The sequence below is a fragment of the Calliopsis andreniformis genome, unplaced genomic scaffold (assembly GCF_051401765.1).
Source record: "Calliopsis andreniformis isolate RMS-2024a unplaced genomic scaffold, iyCalAndr_principal scaffold0022, whole genome shotgun sequence".
Lineage (NCBI taxonomy): Eukaryota > Metazoa > Arthropoda > Insecta > Hymenoptera > Andrenidae > Calliopsis > Calliopsis andreniformis.
In genome coordinates this window covers 4,551,355-4,568,393 of record NW_027480432.1, presented here as the reverse complement: position 1 = coordinate 4,568,393, position 17,039 = coordinate 4,551,355, and the positions used below count along the sequence as shown (strand labels likewise).

At 35.8% G+C, this 17,039-nt stretch overlaps 4 protein-coding genes across 9 annotated transcripts; 1 reads left to right on the top strand and 3 right to left on the bottom strand.

The window, feature by feature from the left end:
• Positions 1 to 14: 14 nt before the first annotated feature.
• App (Palmitoyltransferase app) lies at positions 15 to 6,041 on the bottom strand. Of its 5 annotated transcripts, XM_076391138.1 has the most exons (10): positions 5,620 to 6,041; positions 5,187 to 5,534; positions 4,940 to 5,100; positions 4,691 to 4,849; positions 4,469 to 4,606; positions 4,253 to 4,407; positions 4,066 to 4,183; positions 3,880 to 3,995; positions 3,689 to 3,794; positions 15 to 1,649 (listed from the first exon to the last, which is right to left on the bottom strand). In XM_076391138.1, the coding sequence occupies exons 2-10, from the start codon at positions 5,333 to 5,335 to the stop codon at positions 1,345 to 1,347; spliced, it is 1,407 nt and encodes a 468-aa protein (XP_076247253.1). In that variant the 5' UTR covers positions 5,336 to 5,534; positions 5,620 to 6,041; the 3' UTR covers positions 15 to 1,344. The 5 variants fall into 5 exon arrangements, with proteins under 5 accessions (XP_076247253.1, XP_076247249.1, XP_076247248.1 ...); XM_076391134.1 differs by lacking the exon at positions 15 to 1,649 and having other exon boundaries at positions 2,634 to 3,794; positions 5,187 to 5,489; positions 5,601 to 6,041; XM_076391133.1 differs by lacking the exon at positions 15 to 1,649 and having other exon boundaries at positions 2,634 to 3,794.
• A 1,847-nt stretch (positions 6,042 to 7,888) lies between these two features.
• Positions 7,889 to 11,999, top strand: LOC143187134 (uncharacterized). 2 transcript variants are annotated; one of them, XM_076391140.1, is made up of 7 exons: positions 7,889 to 8,023; positions 8,816 to 9,057; positions 9,455 to 9,976; positions 10,047 to 10,151; positions 10,223 to 10,372; positions 10,440 to 10,777; positions 10,941 to 11,999. In XM_076391140.1, exons 1-7 carry the CDS (start codon positions 8,014 to 8,016, stop codon positions 10,951 to 10,953), a joined length of 1,380 nt encoding a protein of 459 aa, XP_076247255.1. In that variant the 5' UTR covers positions 7,889 to 8,013; the 3' UTR covers positions 10,954 to 11,999. The 2 variants fall into 2 exon arrangements, with proteins under 2 accessions (XP_076247255.1, XP_076247254.1); XM_076391139.1 differs by having other exon boundaries at positions 10,440 to 11,999.
• On the bottom strand, positions 11,685 to 13,725 carry Pcna (Proliferating cell nuclear antigen). The gene is made up of 4 exons (XM_076391143.1): positions 13,395 to 13,725; positions 13,048 to 13,213; positions 12,820 to 12,964; positions 11,685 to 12,424 (listed from the first exon to the last, which is right to left on the bottom strand). The coding sequence occupies exons 1-4, from the start codon at positions 13,613 to 13,615 to the stop codon at positions 12,171 to 12,173; spliced, it is 786 nt and encodes a 261-aa protein (XP_076247258.1). The 5' UTR covers positions 13,616 to 13,725; the 3' UTR covers positions 11,685 to 12,170.
• Positions 13,726 to 14,128: 403 nt separating this feature from the next.
• On the bottom strand, positions 14,129 to 17,039 carry Pof (RNA binding domain-containing protein painting of fourth). The gene is made up of 6 exons (XM_076390759.1): positions 16,916 to 17,039; positions 15,987 to 16,661; positions 15,411 to 15,913; positions 14,938 to 15,337; positions 14,515 to 14,862; positions 14,129 to 14,441 (listed from the first exon to the last, which is right to left on the bottom strand). Exons 1-6 carry the CDS (start codon positions 16,925 to 16,927, stop codon positions 14,385 to 14,387), a joined length of 1,995 nt encoding a protein of 664 aa, XP_076246874.1. The 5' UTR covers positions 16,928 to 17,039; the 3' UTR covers positions 14,129 to 14,384.

Sequence of the window (17,039 nt, the reverse complement as noted above, 5' to 3'; positions counted from 1 at the left end):
AAGTTAATATTTTTGAAAAAAAAATATCAAATAAAGATACCTTTATATAAAAAGCGTAATTTAAAACTTCCCAAAATACTATCTATTACATGCATCATCAATATCTTATAATTAAAAAATTTTTAAGTAGGCAATTTTTTAAGTAGGTTTTGAATGTGACATAATATATTTTTATATTTTTAACTTGTAGTATATTATCTTATCGTAATAACATCTACACAATATATACATGTAATATCATACACACACATTATGTACAAAAAGACATTACTCTCAAAGTCAATATAATGGCAACTCTTATAAGATAAATTGACAACTAGCGGTATCGTTTCGTTTTCCGTTAATTAATCGTATAAATAATTTCCATATTCCAATTACATTAATTAAATAATGGCATGCAACGTTGAGTTATCAATAAACCAGGCAGTGGTATTTTCATCTTTAAAATGCTTGGTACGTTTAGCATTGCCTTAACAAATCTTTCAAATGCTTGCAAAACTATAATGTTTATGAAGATTCCGTATTTACAAAATTCTCTTTACACTGTACATAGCAAATCTAATAAAGAACGTAATACTTTTTTAATAGTAATTTGTAAAAGAGTTTAAAATCCAATTTATGAAAAGTATGTTTCTTGCAGTGTTACATAATCTTTAAATGTATACAAATTATTTCTTACGATATAATTTGTGCATATGAATTAACTATATTGTTCTATTGTCAAATCAATATTTGATTACAATATCATTGTATTCTCGAATGTAGAAGTCACTTCAATTAAAAAAAAATTTGTTAGTCTAGTATACCTATCGCATGACAAAAACAACTCGAATACGCGTTAACAAAACAAATGTATAAGTCCATGTTAGAACAATTAAGTAGTACATTTTCCGTAAATCCACATATCCTTTTTTTTAAATATAATATCAAAGAGTATTGTAATTACAACAAATCTCCACGTTTTCGTATTTTTGTGTTTAGACACATCTACTAGACTGCAATTAGAATATTCTCATTCATTAGCTCGATGTAACGAAAGAAAAAGATGCAAGTGTTTGGAATGGAATTAACAATGTTAAATGTAACAAACAGATAGTGCAGATCGACTGAATGTCCTAAATTACTTAATCCCCAATTCATTCAATTTTATAACAATATTTTCTTACAGACATAAGAATTACCATCACATGAAATGTTTAATAACTGTATAACTGTGCTCTTTTTTTCTCACATAGATACGAGTACAATACGAGCACAATGTTGACGGATCTGCACTACCCCCATAATGTCAGTGACTTTAAAAATTTACGAATCTATCTAGATAAAAAGTATAAATTTAAATCGTTATACTGCCCCCATTTTTATCAGTCCAGCCTGACTTCCTCTGCCAACACTGGCATCTTCCAATGAGTCTAAGTCCAAAGCAGACTCTATCATGGTAGTATCTTGTAACAATCGGAGTCTAGATGCAGACAAAGGTGTTGTTACAGTTACCGAAGGTATCGAGGACGTATCCAACGTGGATGAGACCACGACGCTTTGACGGGAAGGCAGCGGTGCAATTTCATCGATATCAATTGGAGCTATATTAAGTGAAGCTAATGGTACTTCATTGGTAACAAGTTGGCTCACGCTGTTCGTTGTGCTACCTAAAAACAAATTTGTAATGTTACTCAGAAGATTCATATGGTCTGTTATGATGCATAATATTTACAATCTTGTATAGAATACGCGAGATATATTAGAATTTCAATAACTGGCATTAAAATTCAATTGGCAAGCTCTTTAGCAACAGAAAATGTATTATACAATTCGTCACAAAAGTGCAGTGTTGGTTGTGTGTCCTTGTTTTATGGATAAACAAGTACATTGAGACTGAACTGCAACTTCAATTTGTACAAATATTAAGGAAGAAGTTTTGATGTTATAAGTGTAAATTTATAATATGGTACTCTTAAAACTGTGCATATATGTTTATATACATATAGTATCTTCACAATTCCATTGCCCATAATGAATACCTGTATCATTATGAACTAATTAATTAGTCACAATCCATAAACCCTTGAACTGACATAACGTTCTAAATATTAGTCTCTTCCAAGGTGTGTAAAAAATACACGTCAAGTGTAATGTGTTGATTAAGAACTATTAATAAATACCAGTTTATTCATATTAAACATACACACAATGATGGATTGGAATAAAAGGAAAGTAACTTACCACACGGTATGCTCTGAGCCCTCGATAACAGGACGTAATTTTAAACAACAAAGAAATACAGTTTATTGAATCATGTAAAAATGGTAATGAACTTAAAGTTATCTTAAGCAATCGATAATGTGTACTTATTTCTATTTCTTTATAGTATTAAAGATTCATGTTACTGCAAAATAGATTTTGCACGTGAATGAGTTGAAAAGAGTAAAATAACTTTATAAATTGAATATATTTTTTACTTTCTTTCTTATATATTGTACTACCTAAGTTTAGTATAAAGATAAATAATTGTATTCGTATGTTATTGAAAAGTACTTCACTACAAAATATTAAAAGTTGTAATGAAACTTATTTTTTTTCAGTCATTTTGCAGTGGTGCATATTTCAGTTAAGATATACAATATTATAACAAGAATATTAATTTCTCTCTCTCTCTCTCTTTTTTTTCTAAAAAAAATATCTATGTGCTTAATGCCAAATTGAATAGTCAAAAAATAAATAAATCTCTGTTAATAACAATCAAATTCAACTTGAATGTACTTTGTTCATAAAAATCTACTAGTTATAATATGAGGAAACATGAACAATCATAATAATTTTGTGTTAGTTTCATTAATATTCTTTTGCATATTATTATCTTTCCTAATATTTATATATACATTAAAAAGTTCCCTCAATGAATAAACAGAATATTAGAACCTATGTGTTATTGCGATTCTAACACGCTAAATGAACTTTCTTAGCGTGTGACGCTACAGTTTTCATCTTCAATTTCATTCACTTTTCATCTAAACAGGTGGGGCAATATTATTAAAATAAAATGTGACTATTAGAAAGAACGTTAGTATTGCTCATTGAGCTCATAATAGACCTCCGAAAAGATCTTCAGTGCCTTCACTTGAACATAAAGAATCTGCTACATAAGAAAAAGTATCGGTCAATAGCCCTGACCCAAAACTATTTACCGTAAGCCCTACCGCGTTTTGACCAATAATTGGTATTTTCCCCGCCCTCAACATTCGTGACATTGGATTTAAGCTATCCATTGGATCAATTGGCATCCGCCCTGCAACAATCTGTGACATTACAAGACCTGGCACAGAATTCTTTGACATCGGATATTTTAAACTATGGCGTCTGACATTGTTAAATTTAACAGTAGGCAGAAAATTCATACTGTATTTGGTATGAATGTACAACTCATCGTCAAGTGAATTATTATCCGACCACCTATCGTATTCTTCCCTACGCCTGGGAGGATACTTGTGCAAGTTTTCCTCGCATCTACACGGATATTTCTGAAAATCTGGGTTACTCCTATCTGTATCGTAATTTACATGTTTCATGGTTTCCTGAAAACAATGCTGTGGGGGATATGTTGGGACGTCAGTATCATTAATGTACTGGTGTGAATACTTCGTAAGATCCTCAGGGCAATGAGTGGGATGCCTTAGAAGACTCAACTCACCGTTCATCGATTCGATTTGTGGCGAATGCTGACCAGTTACGAGGTTATTCATCGAACCTGTGAGATCTGTGGGGTTTGTTTGAACCATTGGAGCTGTACCATTGGACTGTAAGAACAGAAAATAAAGAATAGTACATTAGTAAATAATATAATACTAAGAAATTTTAAGGAAATTATAAAAATCTCATTACTTGTGGTTGCACAATCTTCACGGTACCGTATGCTTTGTTATTAGTGATTACACTATTGTCGCTAACCACCCTATCTTGTTCTGCGAGATATTCTGGTGTTACTATACCTCTTCGATCTATAAACATTGATACAATGAAATTGAATGTATTGAATTAATAATATCAGTAAAAAAAAGAATGGCATACCGATTAAGCTAGGCGGTGCAGGTCCACATAACACATAAAAACAATTTCCACAAATATTTCCTTGACTATAAGGGTTAAAGCTTTCTTGTCCTCTTTTGACAGAAAAGGATCCTTTGATCTACAATAATAGAGATTATTTTTAGCCGAGCTAATTTTCTTCAAGATTTGAAGAATTTGTGATACTTACATCTTCGTTAGTTGTTTGATTGCTAGTAGTTAAATATGTATGGAACCCTGCAAGCCCCAAAACGCTCCAAACGGAGAAGAAACATATAACTCCTACAACAACACTTCCGGGAGATACTCTCACCGCTTCTAAAAATGGTCTTCCATCTCTAGTGACTGTAAAAAAACAGTGAAATTAGAACTCGTTCATTTTCTGTTTTTGATTAATGATACTTACGCATTATTAAATGCGTAACAGCACACGCAAATATAAAAACGCAAAGAAATGCTAAAGATACAATAAAGGCATAGAAATATCTATAATTTCTTCTGCCTACACAGTTTCCAACCCATGGGCAATGGTGGTCAAACCTCTCTGAAAAAATAATTACACCAAGAATAATTTTTTCCAGCTACTTGCAAAACATTTCCAGAATAAGTAACTAACTAATGTACATACCTACACAATTGTCACATAAGCTACAATGTGAAGCTCTTGGTGGTCTAAATATCTTGCAAGTAAAACAGTACTTCAATTTTACTGGTTGTCCTTTCACTAATACCTCTTTTGTTCTGGGAGGAGGTCTATACATTTTCGAATTACCATTGTTTGGTACCTCTTTATCCAGCATGTAAAAAATGTAAAGTTTTTAGTTCAAATATTTAACAAAGCTCACTCTTAAACATTATAACATACTTATTTATTTACCAATTTGTTTTTCAATGTAGGCAGCTTCATCAGGTGTTGCTCTTGGAATAACTCCAGGATCACTGAAGCTGGTTCTGAATAAAGCTGACATTACAAAAATAAATAACAAACCACCAATAACTGGTATGGCAGGTGTTATGTGAACTGCTAAAAATGGACAACTAAAAACAAAAAAGAGTTAGAGATTTATTAGAAGTAGAATGTTTGTATTTAGTGAAAGTTACAATTTTAATCATAATAATCTTACTCAAAGGCAAAAAATAATCCACTAGTCCCAGCAATGAGGCACACAGTCACATAAAAGATCCCAGTTTGAGGTGCCATCATCACTCTGCCATCACAGCAAAACCTGTTCCTCCCTGGGAAAACCTCCCAGTTCCTTATAACATGAGGCATCTTGTAGAATCAAACAGCCTGCTCTATGCACTATTTACATGTACAAGTACATAATGCCAGATAACATATTAGAGCCATATAGCATCCATTCAATGTCACCATGCCAGACTCTGAAGAACCATGTTTCATTTTGGCTTTCTGGTACCTCACTGATCTACAATATTCAACGAACAACTAAATCACTCTACCCAGTACTGCCCTGCGATGCAAAAAATGCTCATCGTTCATATTGTCATCGACATGTTTGAAAACATAATCAACTTACTATATGTTGATAAACTGACCAGTGGTGTTGGAAACTTGCAAAGGAACTGTGTGTCTCTTGTCAACTTGACCTATTTGCATCATTCACAGAAGATGTAAAGGCATATATTTCGTAAAAGTCCGCATTATCGTGAGGATCAAACGATCTCGTTCGTTTTCTTCCGCATCCTATAAGCAGTCATGAACTCACTTCCGAGACAGCGTCATCACTGTCCCTTGGAGGCCACCGACACTTCAAGACCACTCAGCTCAGCGAAGTCATAACCGAGGAAAGTCGGGAACGCGAAAATTCATTTGTAAAACTAGGTCACTTAGATGTGACACAAACGATCCCTGGACTCCTCCGATATAACCTTCAAACCCGCGACGCACATTACGCTTCAGGAAGTCGTTCCATCGTTTCACTCGCACGATCTTAGTTCGATGACAATATAAAGTATGTATTTACGGGGAGAGGATTATTACCCGTGGTGTGTTTGCTTGAGATTAACTGTGCTTCCCTCTGACGGAGTATGTGGAAGCGCCACGTGATCTCATTGCCACGTGACCTACCAAACAAATTTCAATTTTAATGCAGAAATGATTTTCCTCGAAAAAGGTAGCCTTAGAAATCTAAGTTCTCTTTGAAAAAAATTGCAAACCAATTCAAGTATCTGTAGAACCATGTCGAATCTCTCAATACTGAGAAATCTACAAAGTACGTTCAAAATCAAAGGACAGAATGCTTGTGTGAAGAAATTTGTATCCGACTGAATTCATGGAATCCGTCTTTTATTTGCAAAAACACTGCGTCGTTTAGTTATTTCATTGTATGTAAGTTATCCTGGTAAATATATTTTTATGTATTTTGTTTTCAATTAATGGTTTAGATATGAAAATAAGTTTGACGAAATATTGGCAGGTATTTGGAATAGCAATTTCTATCATTTCTATCGCGCACTTCCGTTTGCTGTCGATAAGAATCGATCAATGACGCAGGATCTTTGATATGGATAAGGTATGAGGGAAGAAATAATGAGTTTTGTGATGCAATACTATTAATTTGCAGAAAATAGTAGAAGTCTATTGTTCCTGATAAGAGAGATTCATAGTTTGCGCTGAGAAACATGGGATTGATTATTTAAGGGGTAGGAGAGTGTGCAACTTATCGCTCCCATTGCAAAATGGGTCGTCGACGCAATGCAGTACATCGTCACACACAGACAGGTGCACACATTCAAATCAAATCTTGAAAATCGAAGAATCCCACTATGAACGCCATCTTCGGGTGCGTCGAGGAACAGGCCAGCGACGATCCGAAAATTTTACTGCACGTATAAACTAACCCTGTAATGCCTCATAGATCTATAGATCAGTCATCTAGGTTAAGGAACCGTTTACAAGAAGGCTTCCGCCAAAACTGCATCTAAACTACTCTCGCTACCACACATTCATCACTAAACCATAAATCAATATCAAGAAAAAAATATTCATTAAGCCCCTCTCGAGCACTCTAGGTAAGCCCCATTACCCAAAAACACAATCTAAAATCTCTTCTATACAAAATACAGATCAATCCATCGAAACGGCGGAGTGCAGAAACGGCGGAGTGCAGAAACGGAAAATCATCTGAAACAAAAATCCACGCTCTTCAATTTCAGCTCGCTCGTGCACATCTTTATTGACCTCCAATTTCATCGATATGCGTCATTAGAAAAAAAAAACGATACGCAAATTGTCCAAAATCGATATATTCATAGAATCCCTGGAACGAGAAGGAATTGTTGCTCGCGGTGACAAGCGAACGAGTAAAAAGATTGACGACAAGGGGACGTAAAGAGAGATATCAACAGGCACGATGCGTCGGGGTGAGCCGTGGACGAGGCAGAAAACGTTCGGCGTCGAAAAGGATCGTGGAGGGTCGCGTTTGGCCGCGTCTATAGAGCTTAAAGGCAGTAGCCTGGCGAGGCTCTCGGGGTGGGAGGATGAACGGAGCCCCACGAAAGAGGGGAGGTGCGGGGGCGAGGGTTCGGTTGCGGCGGGGTGCACGGGTATGAATCGTGGAGCGGGCGGATGGACGGACGGACGCAAACGCTGAAATCAGCTCGGGCGATCGATGCGATAAATGGATGCGTGCGATTGGTAGCCGGGAAAATCGATGATGAACAGGGGGGCACCCTACCTAGCCGCGAAAGCGAGCACGGCTGCACCGCCGGAGAGGATGGAGCAAAGACCGAAATATCGATTTTTAGGCCCCTACGCGGCGGTTCGATGCTCATATCTGCCCCGTGTCCCGTATCCGCGCGAACCGCCTTTCAAAACACCAACGACGCGTGCAAGATACGCCGTGCCAGTGACGCGAATACGCTCGAGGGAATTTACAACGGGGCAATTGGAAAACTGTGAATCGTAAGGCGCGAACGAACCTCTGGCCGATGTCGTCAGGTAACCACGTTGTCGGACAGTTGCGACGCGCCGTAAAAAAGAAGCCCTCGCCGCCAGAAGATCTCTGGGCTCGACGTTCGTGCGACTCGACGGTGCAACGTCGTGCAATCAATGATCCCTCGACACGGGAACGATCTAAGATCGGATTGTCATTTCGAGAGTGTGTCAGCGTTTCTCTCCGTCTCGATCCCAGATTTTTTTTCGGTGTTGTGTACACTTGCCCAGGCCGTCGTTGAACACGAACGTCGGGATCTTGCGGCGAGGGTGTGAATCGGGGTTGCTACAGTGCGTAATTATTGCTGTACCGTGATATTCGAGCTAGCAGAGAAACTTCGTCGAAATCCACCGATCTATACATCGTGATCGTGTGGAGATTTTCTGGTAGTGTTAATCTCTTTGTGACTATACAGATATACGTGAGAACCGATTGACGCTATGGCTAAATTGATCGGAACTGAGGCAATTCGTCATTGATGTGCTCTTGAGGATGTAAATTGTCAATAAAACGGAAACTTGCTTAGAGATCGTGTAGATATAGTAGAAGTATTATTTGTTTACTGTTACAGTTACTGACAGTCGCGAGGGTGTATTATTGTTACAGAATTTTTTATTGGTATTAATTTCGCAGGATTACTTTTCATAATATTCATTTCGTACTGAGTTACTGAATTATTCTACTTTATGGCATAAATAATTGAGAAGTCTAATAAACGCAACAGGCTTGGATATTCATCAATGCGTTATATTTATATATATGTACATATTAACGAATTTTGCTTTTTAATTGTGCAGAAAAAATGGCCATCGCTGCTTCAGAAAATTATCAACTCAAGTGGCACAGCTATGGCGCGCATCTGCACAGCTCTGTAGCGACGTTACTCCACTCAGAATCCTTCGCTGATGTCTTGTTGGCGACGTCCTGTGGCCGGCACGTGGCTGCCCATCGATTCGTCCTTGCCGCTTGCTCATCGTATCTCAGTCACATTTTTCAAACATGTCACTTCGGGGCGAATACGAACGCTCCAATTATTGTGGTTCGTATATTCGTACCCCTCGTTTGCATGTGTGCAAGACTTTCCATGGACCGCTTATCTCTGTTATTAAACAGATAAGTCGTGAATAGCGGTGGCAACTAAAACACCTCGAACCTGCACGTATGACGAAAAATTCGAGTCATCCCGAACATGCTTCGAAGCTTAGAACTTCTGAAAATCATGACAAGTCCTGAATCTTGAATTTTAATAGATCTTGAGTCTTGAAAGTCTTGATAATTTTCAAAGTTTTGAGAGATTCAGTAGGTCTTGAGAGCTGAATAATAATTCAGTATCTTAGAAAGCATTTTCAATATGTATCTTTGTCTATCATAAACAATTAAAGACAGTTTGAAAAATTCTAATCGCCTCGCTAACTATAGTGGTAATCATGTTTCAGGTCCTGCCGACAGAAATTGGTTACCGCACATTAAAGATCCTGATTCAGTACATGTACAGCGGCGAAGCGACCGTGACGAATGATCAATTGGAAGGAGTGTTAAAGGCGGGCGATATATTACGCGTTCGCGGCTTATGGAGATCGAACACCGGAAGTAAAAAAGAAAATATACAATCCAATAACCAGAAGGTTGATCGAGATAAACGGGAGCAACCTCCGCTGACAGGGCAAATACAAAAGATCAAGCTGGTGCAACCGACATCGGAGAAGGCGGTCGAGAGTATGCAACAAACTACGCCGGTACAGAATAATGTTCAACCTCAGAAACCTACCTCAGAGAGAAAGAGTATCGAGAAGAGCGACGAGAAGGCCAACGAGCCAGAGACTAAGAAGGTACTGGAAGAGAACAAAAATAATGAACAAAATAAGAATAAGGAAAACCTGGAAGCGAATGGAAAGAAAAAAAAAAGTAGCAGCAGCGACGTAGAATCTAATAAATCCAAGAGCGAGGACGGTGAAAATGTAAATAAGATGATTCTTGGTAATATTGCGGTTTTTAGATATAAGGTATCTCACTTTTCATGCATTTCAGACTGAGTTGAATCTGGAACTTTTGGTAAAAGATGAACCAATTTGGGAAGAAACTATCGATCCTTCGGAATCGCTGACGATAGATCATGAGATTGATATTAAGCCGGTATATAGTGCTTTAGAGATATTTCATTTTTTAATAGACAATGTACTAGTAACTATACTTGTTTTGCACAGGAAATTGTACACAGTGCAGATGAAGAAGAAGAATATACACCATTAACGTGTGACATGTGTAGTCAAACATTTAATCGGCCATCGGACTGGGTGAGACACATTGAGTTTACACACGCTGATATGACTGAGAATCGAAGAAAAAGACGGAAGGTGAATACGTAAAGAAACTTAGCAACACTTCAAGTATTCGATGATAACGTTGTCTATTGTTGTGCAGGGCGATGTGGATGACGATAGCAAAGATTTTCCACCCTTGAAATGTGACCTGTGTGGCAATATGTATTCCACACCTCAAGAATGGGTGCGTCATATACAAACAGAACACACGGAGGAACAATTGGCTTTGATGAATAACTCGGCGCCGCCTAAACCAAAAAGGGTTCACAGTCATCAAAAGTTGTGTAATATTTGTCAGAAGGAATTCCCAAGCCACGCATCGATGATAATTCACCAACGAACGCATACAGGGGAGAAGCCTTTTCTTTGTTCCTATTGTAAAAAAGGCTTTAACGTAAAAAGTAATCTGCTTAGGCATCTAAGGACATTGCATGACAAGTACGTACACCCTAGCTTGTACGGGAGTAATGGTAACACGAATGCTTAAACCCTTTTTTTTCCATTGTAAATGTTTTTTTCTTTCTTCTTGTTGGTAATCTCATTTGAAAAGTAAGCGTCACGCAACATCCTATATATATGTATTTTAAAATCATGCTCACAGACTGAAGGAATAATGGATGCATCAATGATCTCGGCATAAAATGTGCTAGATTGGTCCAAAAAGAGTTAGACGTTATCGAAACGAGCGTGGCATCTTCTTTGAAAATGAGCAAGTATTAAATGCTTTGATAAGTTCTCTTTTAACATTGACTGGATTACTTTTAGAATCTCTTCTTATGTTAAATTTTATCATTGTGAATGTATTATTAATATTACTATGTATTTATTATTTTATTACATGTAAAAATAATTGTTTTAAATTTGAAGGTATTCTGTTAAAAACACAAAAGCAATATCAGGGCTTTAAAACCAAAGAGGCTGATTACTATTGCCAAAGTGTCTCATTTTGTTGCGACTTTGATTCGTTTCTTGAATATATGTAGAACAAAATGTGAAAAATACTTATTTTGATTAAGGATTTGATTTAAGCATATATAAATAAGAAATGACGATATACAGGTCTTCGCAGTATGTGCGTGTAAAATAATTCATAGTATAAATCAACATCTATTAATATTTAATTACTTAGTAACTATATGAGATCCAAATTGTGTAAGATTTAACTGTATACTTTTAGGCTATTCCATCCATGGTAGCCCTCTTATTCCCTCAGCTCGTAAGCTAATTATGTATTTTTATATTAAACTAGCTTATACACAAGAAAGGTATAAAAAATAAGGTACTTGGAGTAAGTAACAAAAAAATTTGAACTTCAATTAGGCTAGGACATAAGGATAACACATAATTCAAAATTTATCAAATGTTTTGGAAATATATTGAGTTCTTCTTACATATAAAATAACGCAATATTATCAAAATATTGTCACAGTTTATGAAACGGTAACAATATGAATCTTACAAGAATGACACTGCATTACCATGTTAATCATGATCGTGTCACTCTACTATGAATCTTAGTGTCAATTCTACGTTGCGCTAACACTGTGACGAGCCAAATGACTTTTAAATGTAAAATTTAAATATATTACCTTCAAAGTATTTTTAATTATCCTTTATCGTTCCTCAACAATGAATATCAAAATATACCTCTTCTTTCATATCTGTAGTGTTATCATTCTGTTTTGGACAAATCTTAAAGACATCTAATCTCTAATACCGCAATACTTATAAAAATAATAAAATCGTAGCATTTACGTGGATTCAATCAATGTTATGATACACAATATGAATGATGTTAAGCTTTACATACGAGAGTAAAACTACAGGAATCTTAATTTTCTTCATCATCATCAATTTTTGGTGCCAGATAGTATCTAATATGCCCAATATCTCCAATCTTATATTCACATACTAAAGGCACGTCATTAGACATTGATAACTGTACTTGTGCACATAGAGGTCCAGCCTTTATAAAACAGTTAAGGTAACGACATGAAAATGTTAATTTCACTGGTTCTTGCATATTGACAATTACTGATTCTTCTTCATTATCTGCATCTGCTGTTTGTGCTAATTTGACAGTAGCTGAAAAAAGAAAAAATATCTTACATACTGGAATAATATTATATTAATGTCAATTGTATAGATATATTTTTACAATTTGGAATATACACTTTTCATAATTCATTTGTATTTTAATGAGTTTCACTATAGAAATGTAAATTTCCTTTAAGTATGAAAGTGTCAACAAGCATGAAAGTGAATACATGTATGACCTTCTTTTTGTGGCGAGAAGGTTAAGAGCAGGTAAACACTATTTGGAAGGTCTATCAGTTAGTACATAACTTTTGTGCTTGAAGAATCTTTGCAAGATGTTACTTGGACAAAGCAGATATTTTACAGTAACTGTAAGTACATTATTTAATACTGTTTTATTTATTTTCCCTGTTTTCATTTATCAATATGAAGAAACAACATACCTTGGCCATAATCTCCAGAAGCACTGAACTTTATGCCTTCTTTAGAGCATGCAAACGTAATTGATTCTCCAAACTGACTTAAATCTCTACAAATACGGGAAAATTCTTGGGATGGCATTTTCACAACACACGAATATGAGGTTTCCTATAAAAAAATCACATGATCATGATACAATAAAAACCCATTCTCTACTTATCATATAGCAACATATAACAAAGAAATCATACCGGAATACCAAGGTGCTCCTGGTCCATATTAATAAGCTTCATCTCATATTCTGCAAGCTTTTCTTTGTTTGGAGATTCAAATATAAATACAATATGTTCTGGATTATCCAATGCTCGCAGAGTCACTGTATCCTCTGACCCAGCACATCGTAGGATTTTGGACATGCTAAAAGACAATTTTCGTTTGAAAAGACGTACCTTATCTCAACTTTAACACAGAGAAAACATAAGAAAAACTTCATTCGTACAAGCGTGATAAAACTATAAAAGATTTTTTCTAGAGACACGTTTGTTCTTTGTCTTACTGTTACAAAATATGTAACCTTAAAACTTGTATTGAATCTCACCATGCGATACTCATTCCCATCGACAAGTTCCTATCACATCTATATTTGTCGAAACCATCGCTTCTAAGGTTTAGAGAAACCAAAGAGACGTGAGCGTTGTCCATAGCTTGGACTTGGATGCCTGAATCGGAGCATTCGAAAGTAGCTTCGGTTAAAAGATCCTTTATTGCGTCCAGCACCTTCTTCAAAATCGCACTTTGTACCAAACGTGCCTCGAACATTTTTGCGGCTTTGTTTTCTTCGTAGTTACTTTGCAAAAGGTGATAGAATGCAACAAGTACCGTCACTCGTCGGAACTATTGAGACCGGTAACGATACCCGCGCTTTCTTACTGCCGAATGTTCCTGGAAGTAGATGGCATTCGTGAATTACAGGAAACACGTTCAAATTTTAAACCGAAATTTCGCGGCTACTATACATCCCCTAACTCTGCAAAAGGATGTTGCGATAAAAATTATGCCATGTTACGTATATACGTCTTAGAAAAACATTTTACAACAATATAAACTGCAATTTGCTTTTATTTTATTTTTCAATTTATATCATGCGCCTGTGGTGTGTATCAAAATTGTAGTTGAAAACTTTTGAAGCTAGAATTTCTTTTTAAAGCAGCCAAGAAAAGTAATAGAAAATATGAAGGTTTTCATAAAGGAACGTAGAATAAGTAGTATATGTAGTGGAGAAGTGAAATTATATTGCCAACATAAAGGAACTCGAACTGAAAATACTGGAAAATAATTTTAATTATATTCACAATTTGTTTTACATAAGGAATTTCGTGTGACCGTATTTTTAGATGTAGAAATTTATGACATAAGGTATGGGATATAAAAGTATTTAAATATGACTAAATAGCTATCATACTTAAATAAATGCAGTCTCACTCGTTACAGTTTAGATCTAGGAATATTTACAAATTACATACGAAATTAAATTTCTTAAAAATAGAATACTAATCAGCGTGGGAGTAATACGCGTATGTGTAATGTATTAAAAACCGATATCACCAGCCATGTTCTCCAATTCGCTAAACATCTGGTCTAGATGCTGAAACAGAGAATATTACCACTCAGTTGTATTTCACGTTATATTCCCAAATTATTAAGTATATTCTACTTACATCAGATGGTTCGTTATCTTTAGCAACTTCATCTTGTTTGTCATTAAACGATAATCTTCCATTTTCATCCACTTCCTCGTCATCTTCTTCATAATCATCTTCATTATCATCGTCATTGTCATCCGAGTCGTCCTCTTCTTCTTCTTCCTCTTCGTCATCGTCATCATCATCCACATCATCGTCTATATCTTCATCGGAGTGTATATTACATGACATATCCATTTCTTCGTAATCTTCTGGTTCTTCCTTAATTTCCGTAATCATTATCGTTTCTGCGACCGATTCTCTTTCAGTTGAACAAGGTGGAGGTGCCTCTGACGCTGAAGGTATTTGAGGTGGTTGGCCAGTCTAAAAAATTATCGATTTAAAATCACTCTTTTAGCCACTTTTCCATTTAAAATGTATCATTAACATGTATCTTACCCATGGTTGCTGTTGTTGCTGTTGTTGTACTGATTTAACTGATGCAATTGAAGTAGGTACATGAGAAGAGGAAGAAGGAGATGGTTGTGAATTAGTGTTTTGTTCCTGAGTTTGAGATACCGTTTTGTTTTGTGGTTTACTAGAGCTATCTTGTAATCTATTCTCTACTACAGTATCTAGTTTCTTTTCAGCATTATTTGCCTTTTGTTCCTTCTTTACTTGTGAGTTTGATTCTTCTTTGACTTTTTTAACATTTGGTTTAGGTTCTCCAGGAAGGCAAGTATTACCTCGTTGTCTTCTAAATCTAACTATAATACTTCTGGTATCCCACATTAAATCATGTGCTTGTTTATAAGCAGATATTGATTCATCAACACTATTATATCTTATAAAAGCGTAACTGTAAAACGAAATAAACGACATGTTTAATAAAATCACATTACAAGACGTTATATATAACAAATAAAACTCACCGAGTATTTCTCATTTTTTGTGCATAGCCTACATCTACTCGCGCAGCTGTCGGGAATTTACTTTTTACTTCATTAACATTAACAGATTCTGGTAAATTTCCTATGTATAACGTGTAAGGATCTATTTCCTCAGGCATTGGGTTATCTTCATCCCTTAAGGACTTCCTTTCAACTTTTAAATGACCAACCCCAAAGGGTATTTTTTCCAACTCTTTTATGGCTTCATCAATATCAACACTTTCTGCCATTTGTATAAAACAGTACCTAGGACCACTAGGACTCTGGAAGTGTATATTTTGTATTCCAGGATGAAATTCTCTGACAATATCTTTATTTAGATCAGGGTCTGGGAACTTGATTATTAAACTCTGAGCTTTTACTGTCTTATTGTATTCATTTTCAATTTTCAAAGCTCTCTCTGCATCTTCTCGATTCCATGGCCTGCTGGGGTAACTTTGAGACATAGGTTTTCTCTGTTTATTCTTCTTTACTACAACTTCCTCCTGAAATAATAATACACATTAACCCAAAATGTATAAATGCAACATTTGTGATTAATTATTTATCTTATTTTACCAAAACAATTTTAACATCTTGATCTGATGCTTCTTCAGTGTGCCTATTTGTCAGTATCCCAGGGGGAATAGGAGGTAGAGAGTGATTAGGAAGAGGTACAGGCATATGATTCATAATAGCATCACTTGTAGATGTAGTATAATTATTTCTTTGCCATTCCAAGCCAAGACTAGTACTCAATGTGGCGCCAAAGTATGCTGCTTGATCAAATTGACCCTGAGACTGTCCATACCGTGCAAGCCTTCTATTTTTACGATGAAAGTTACTTCTTTGAACATACACATTGCTTCTATTGTGATTAAACCTTTCACGTCTCATATAATTACCTCTCAGAGGCATTTCTCTTTGAAACGTGTTTGCGGTCATGTCACGTGGAGGTGGAGGTGGTAAAGGTGATGTTTGTGGTGTGATCCATTGCCATGCTGTGGGAGGATGTGTCCAGGCTTGAATTGGTGTAACTTGTGAAGGCACTGGTCCAAATACATGAGGAGGTGGTGGAACCCCACTGGTTGGTGGAGGCATAGGAGGTAACGGTGGTTGTCCAGGTAATGGTTGGGTGACAGTTGAAGGGGATGAAGAAGATGAAGTGTAAGCAGGATAAGAGCCATCATAAGTAAAATTGACGCACTCCTGCTTAACGAAAGATCGTTTTGTTTCCCCATTTTCGTCGGTTACCTGAAAAATTGTAAATTCTGAATTAAAATCAAAATATTCTGCTGAAAATAAAATTTTGTGAGAAAGCTTAAATTCTACGCATTAATAGAGTCTTATTACTATCGAAAAATTATACCAGTATATTAAATTCCAAGAAATTTTCTCTGTAATCACTGTCAAACTAACCTTCCTTAATTATACTATTAACAAAATAAATCGACACTTATCGTTTTCAGTGAAACAAAAGTATCAGAAATAGAAAAATAGGTCTTTACCGAACGTTTCATACTGCAGACAAACCGTCGTTCACTTTTAAAGAAGAATTATACTCTCTAATTTATAATGTAAATACATTGTACAAGCGATGCAACGAGGGTGGCCAAGTTGTTACCATCCATA

What these genes read in the sequence shown, in the direction of transcription:
- App (XM_076391134.1), bottom strand. Translation starts at nt 5,335, where the DNA reads ATGCCTCATGTTATAAGGAACTGGGAGGTTTTCCCAGGGAGGAACAGG. An exon ending in ATCAAACAACTAACGAAGAT is followed by an intron (nt 4,184 to 4,252) that starts GTAAGTATCACA and finishes CTATTATTGTAG; the next exon opens with ATCAAAGGATCCTTTTCTGT. An exon ending in TGCACCGCCTAGCTTAATCG is followed by an intron (nt 3,996 to 4,065) that starts GTATGCCATTCT and finishes CAATGTTTATAG; the next exon opens with ATCGAAGAGGTATAGTAACA.
- Pcna (XM_076391143.1), bottom strand. Translation starts at nt 13,615, where the DNA reads ATGTTCGAGGCACGTTTGGTACAAAGTGCGATTTTGAAGAAGGTGCTG. An exon ending in AGGAGCACCTTGGTATTCCG is followed by an intron (nt 12,965 to 13,047) that starts GTATGATTTCTT and finishes ATTTTTTTATAG; the next exon opens with GAAACCTCATATTCGTGTGT. An exon ending in TTCTGGAGATTATGGCCAAG is followed by an intron (nt 12,425 to 12,819) that starts GTATGTTGTTTC and finishes TTCTTTTTTCAG; the next exon opens with CTACTGTCAAATTAGCACAA.
- Pof (XM_076390759.1), bottom strand. An exon ending in CAAAAAATGAGAAATACTCG is followed by an intron (nt 15,338 to 15,410) that starts GTGAGTTTTATT and finishes TTCGTTTTACAG; the next exon opens with TTACGCTTTTATAAGATATA. An exon ending in AGCAACAACAGCAACCATGG is followed by an intron (nt 14,863 to 14,937) that starts GTAAGATACATG and finishes ATAATTTTTTAG; the next exon opens with ACTGGCCAACCACCTCAAAT.
- LOC143187134 (XM_076391139.1), top strand. An exon ending in AGAGCGAGGACGGTGAAAAT is followed by an intron (nt 9,977 to 10,046) that starts GTAAATAAGATG and finishes CATGCATTTCAG; the next exon opens with ACTGAGTTGAATCTGGAACT. An exon ending in ATCGAAGAAAAAGACGGAAG is followed by an intron (nt 10,373 to 10,439) that starts GTGAATACGTAA and finishes ATTGTTGTGCAG; the next exon opens with GGCGATGTGGATGACGATAG.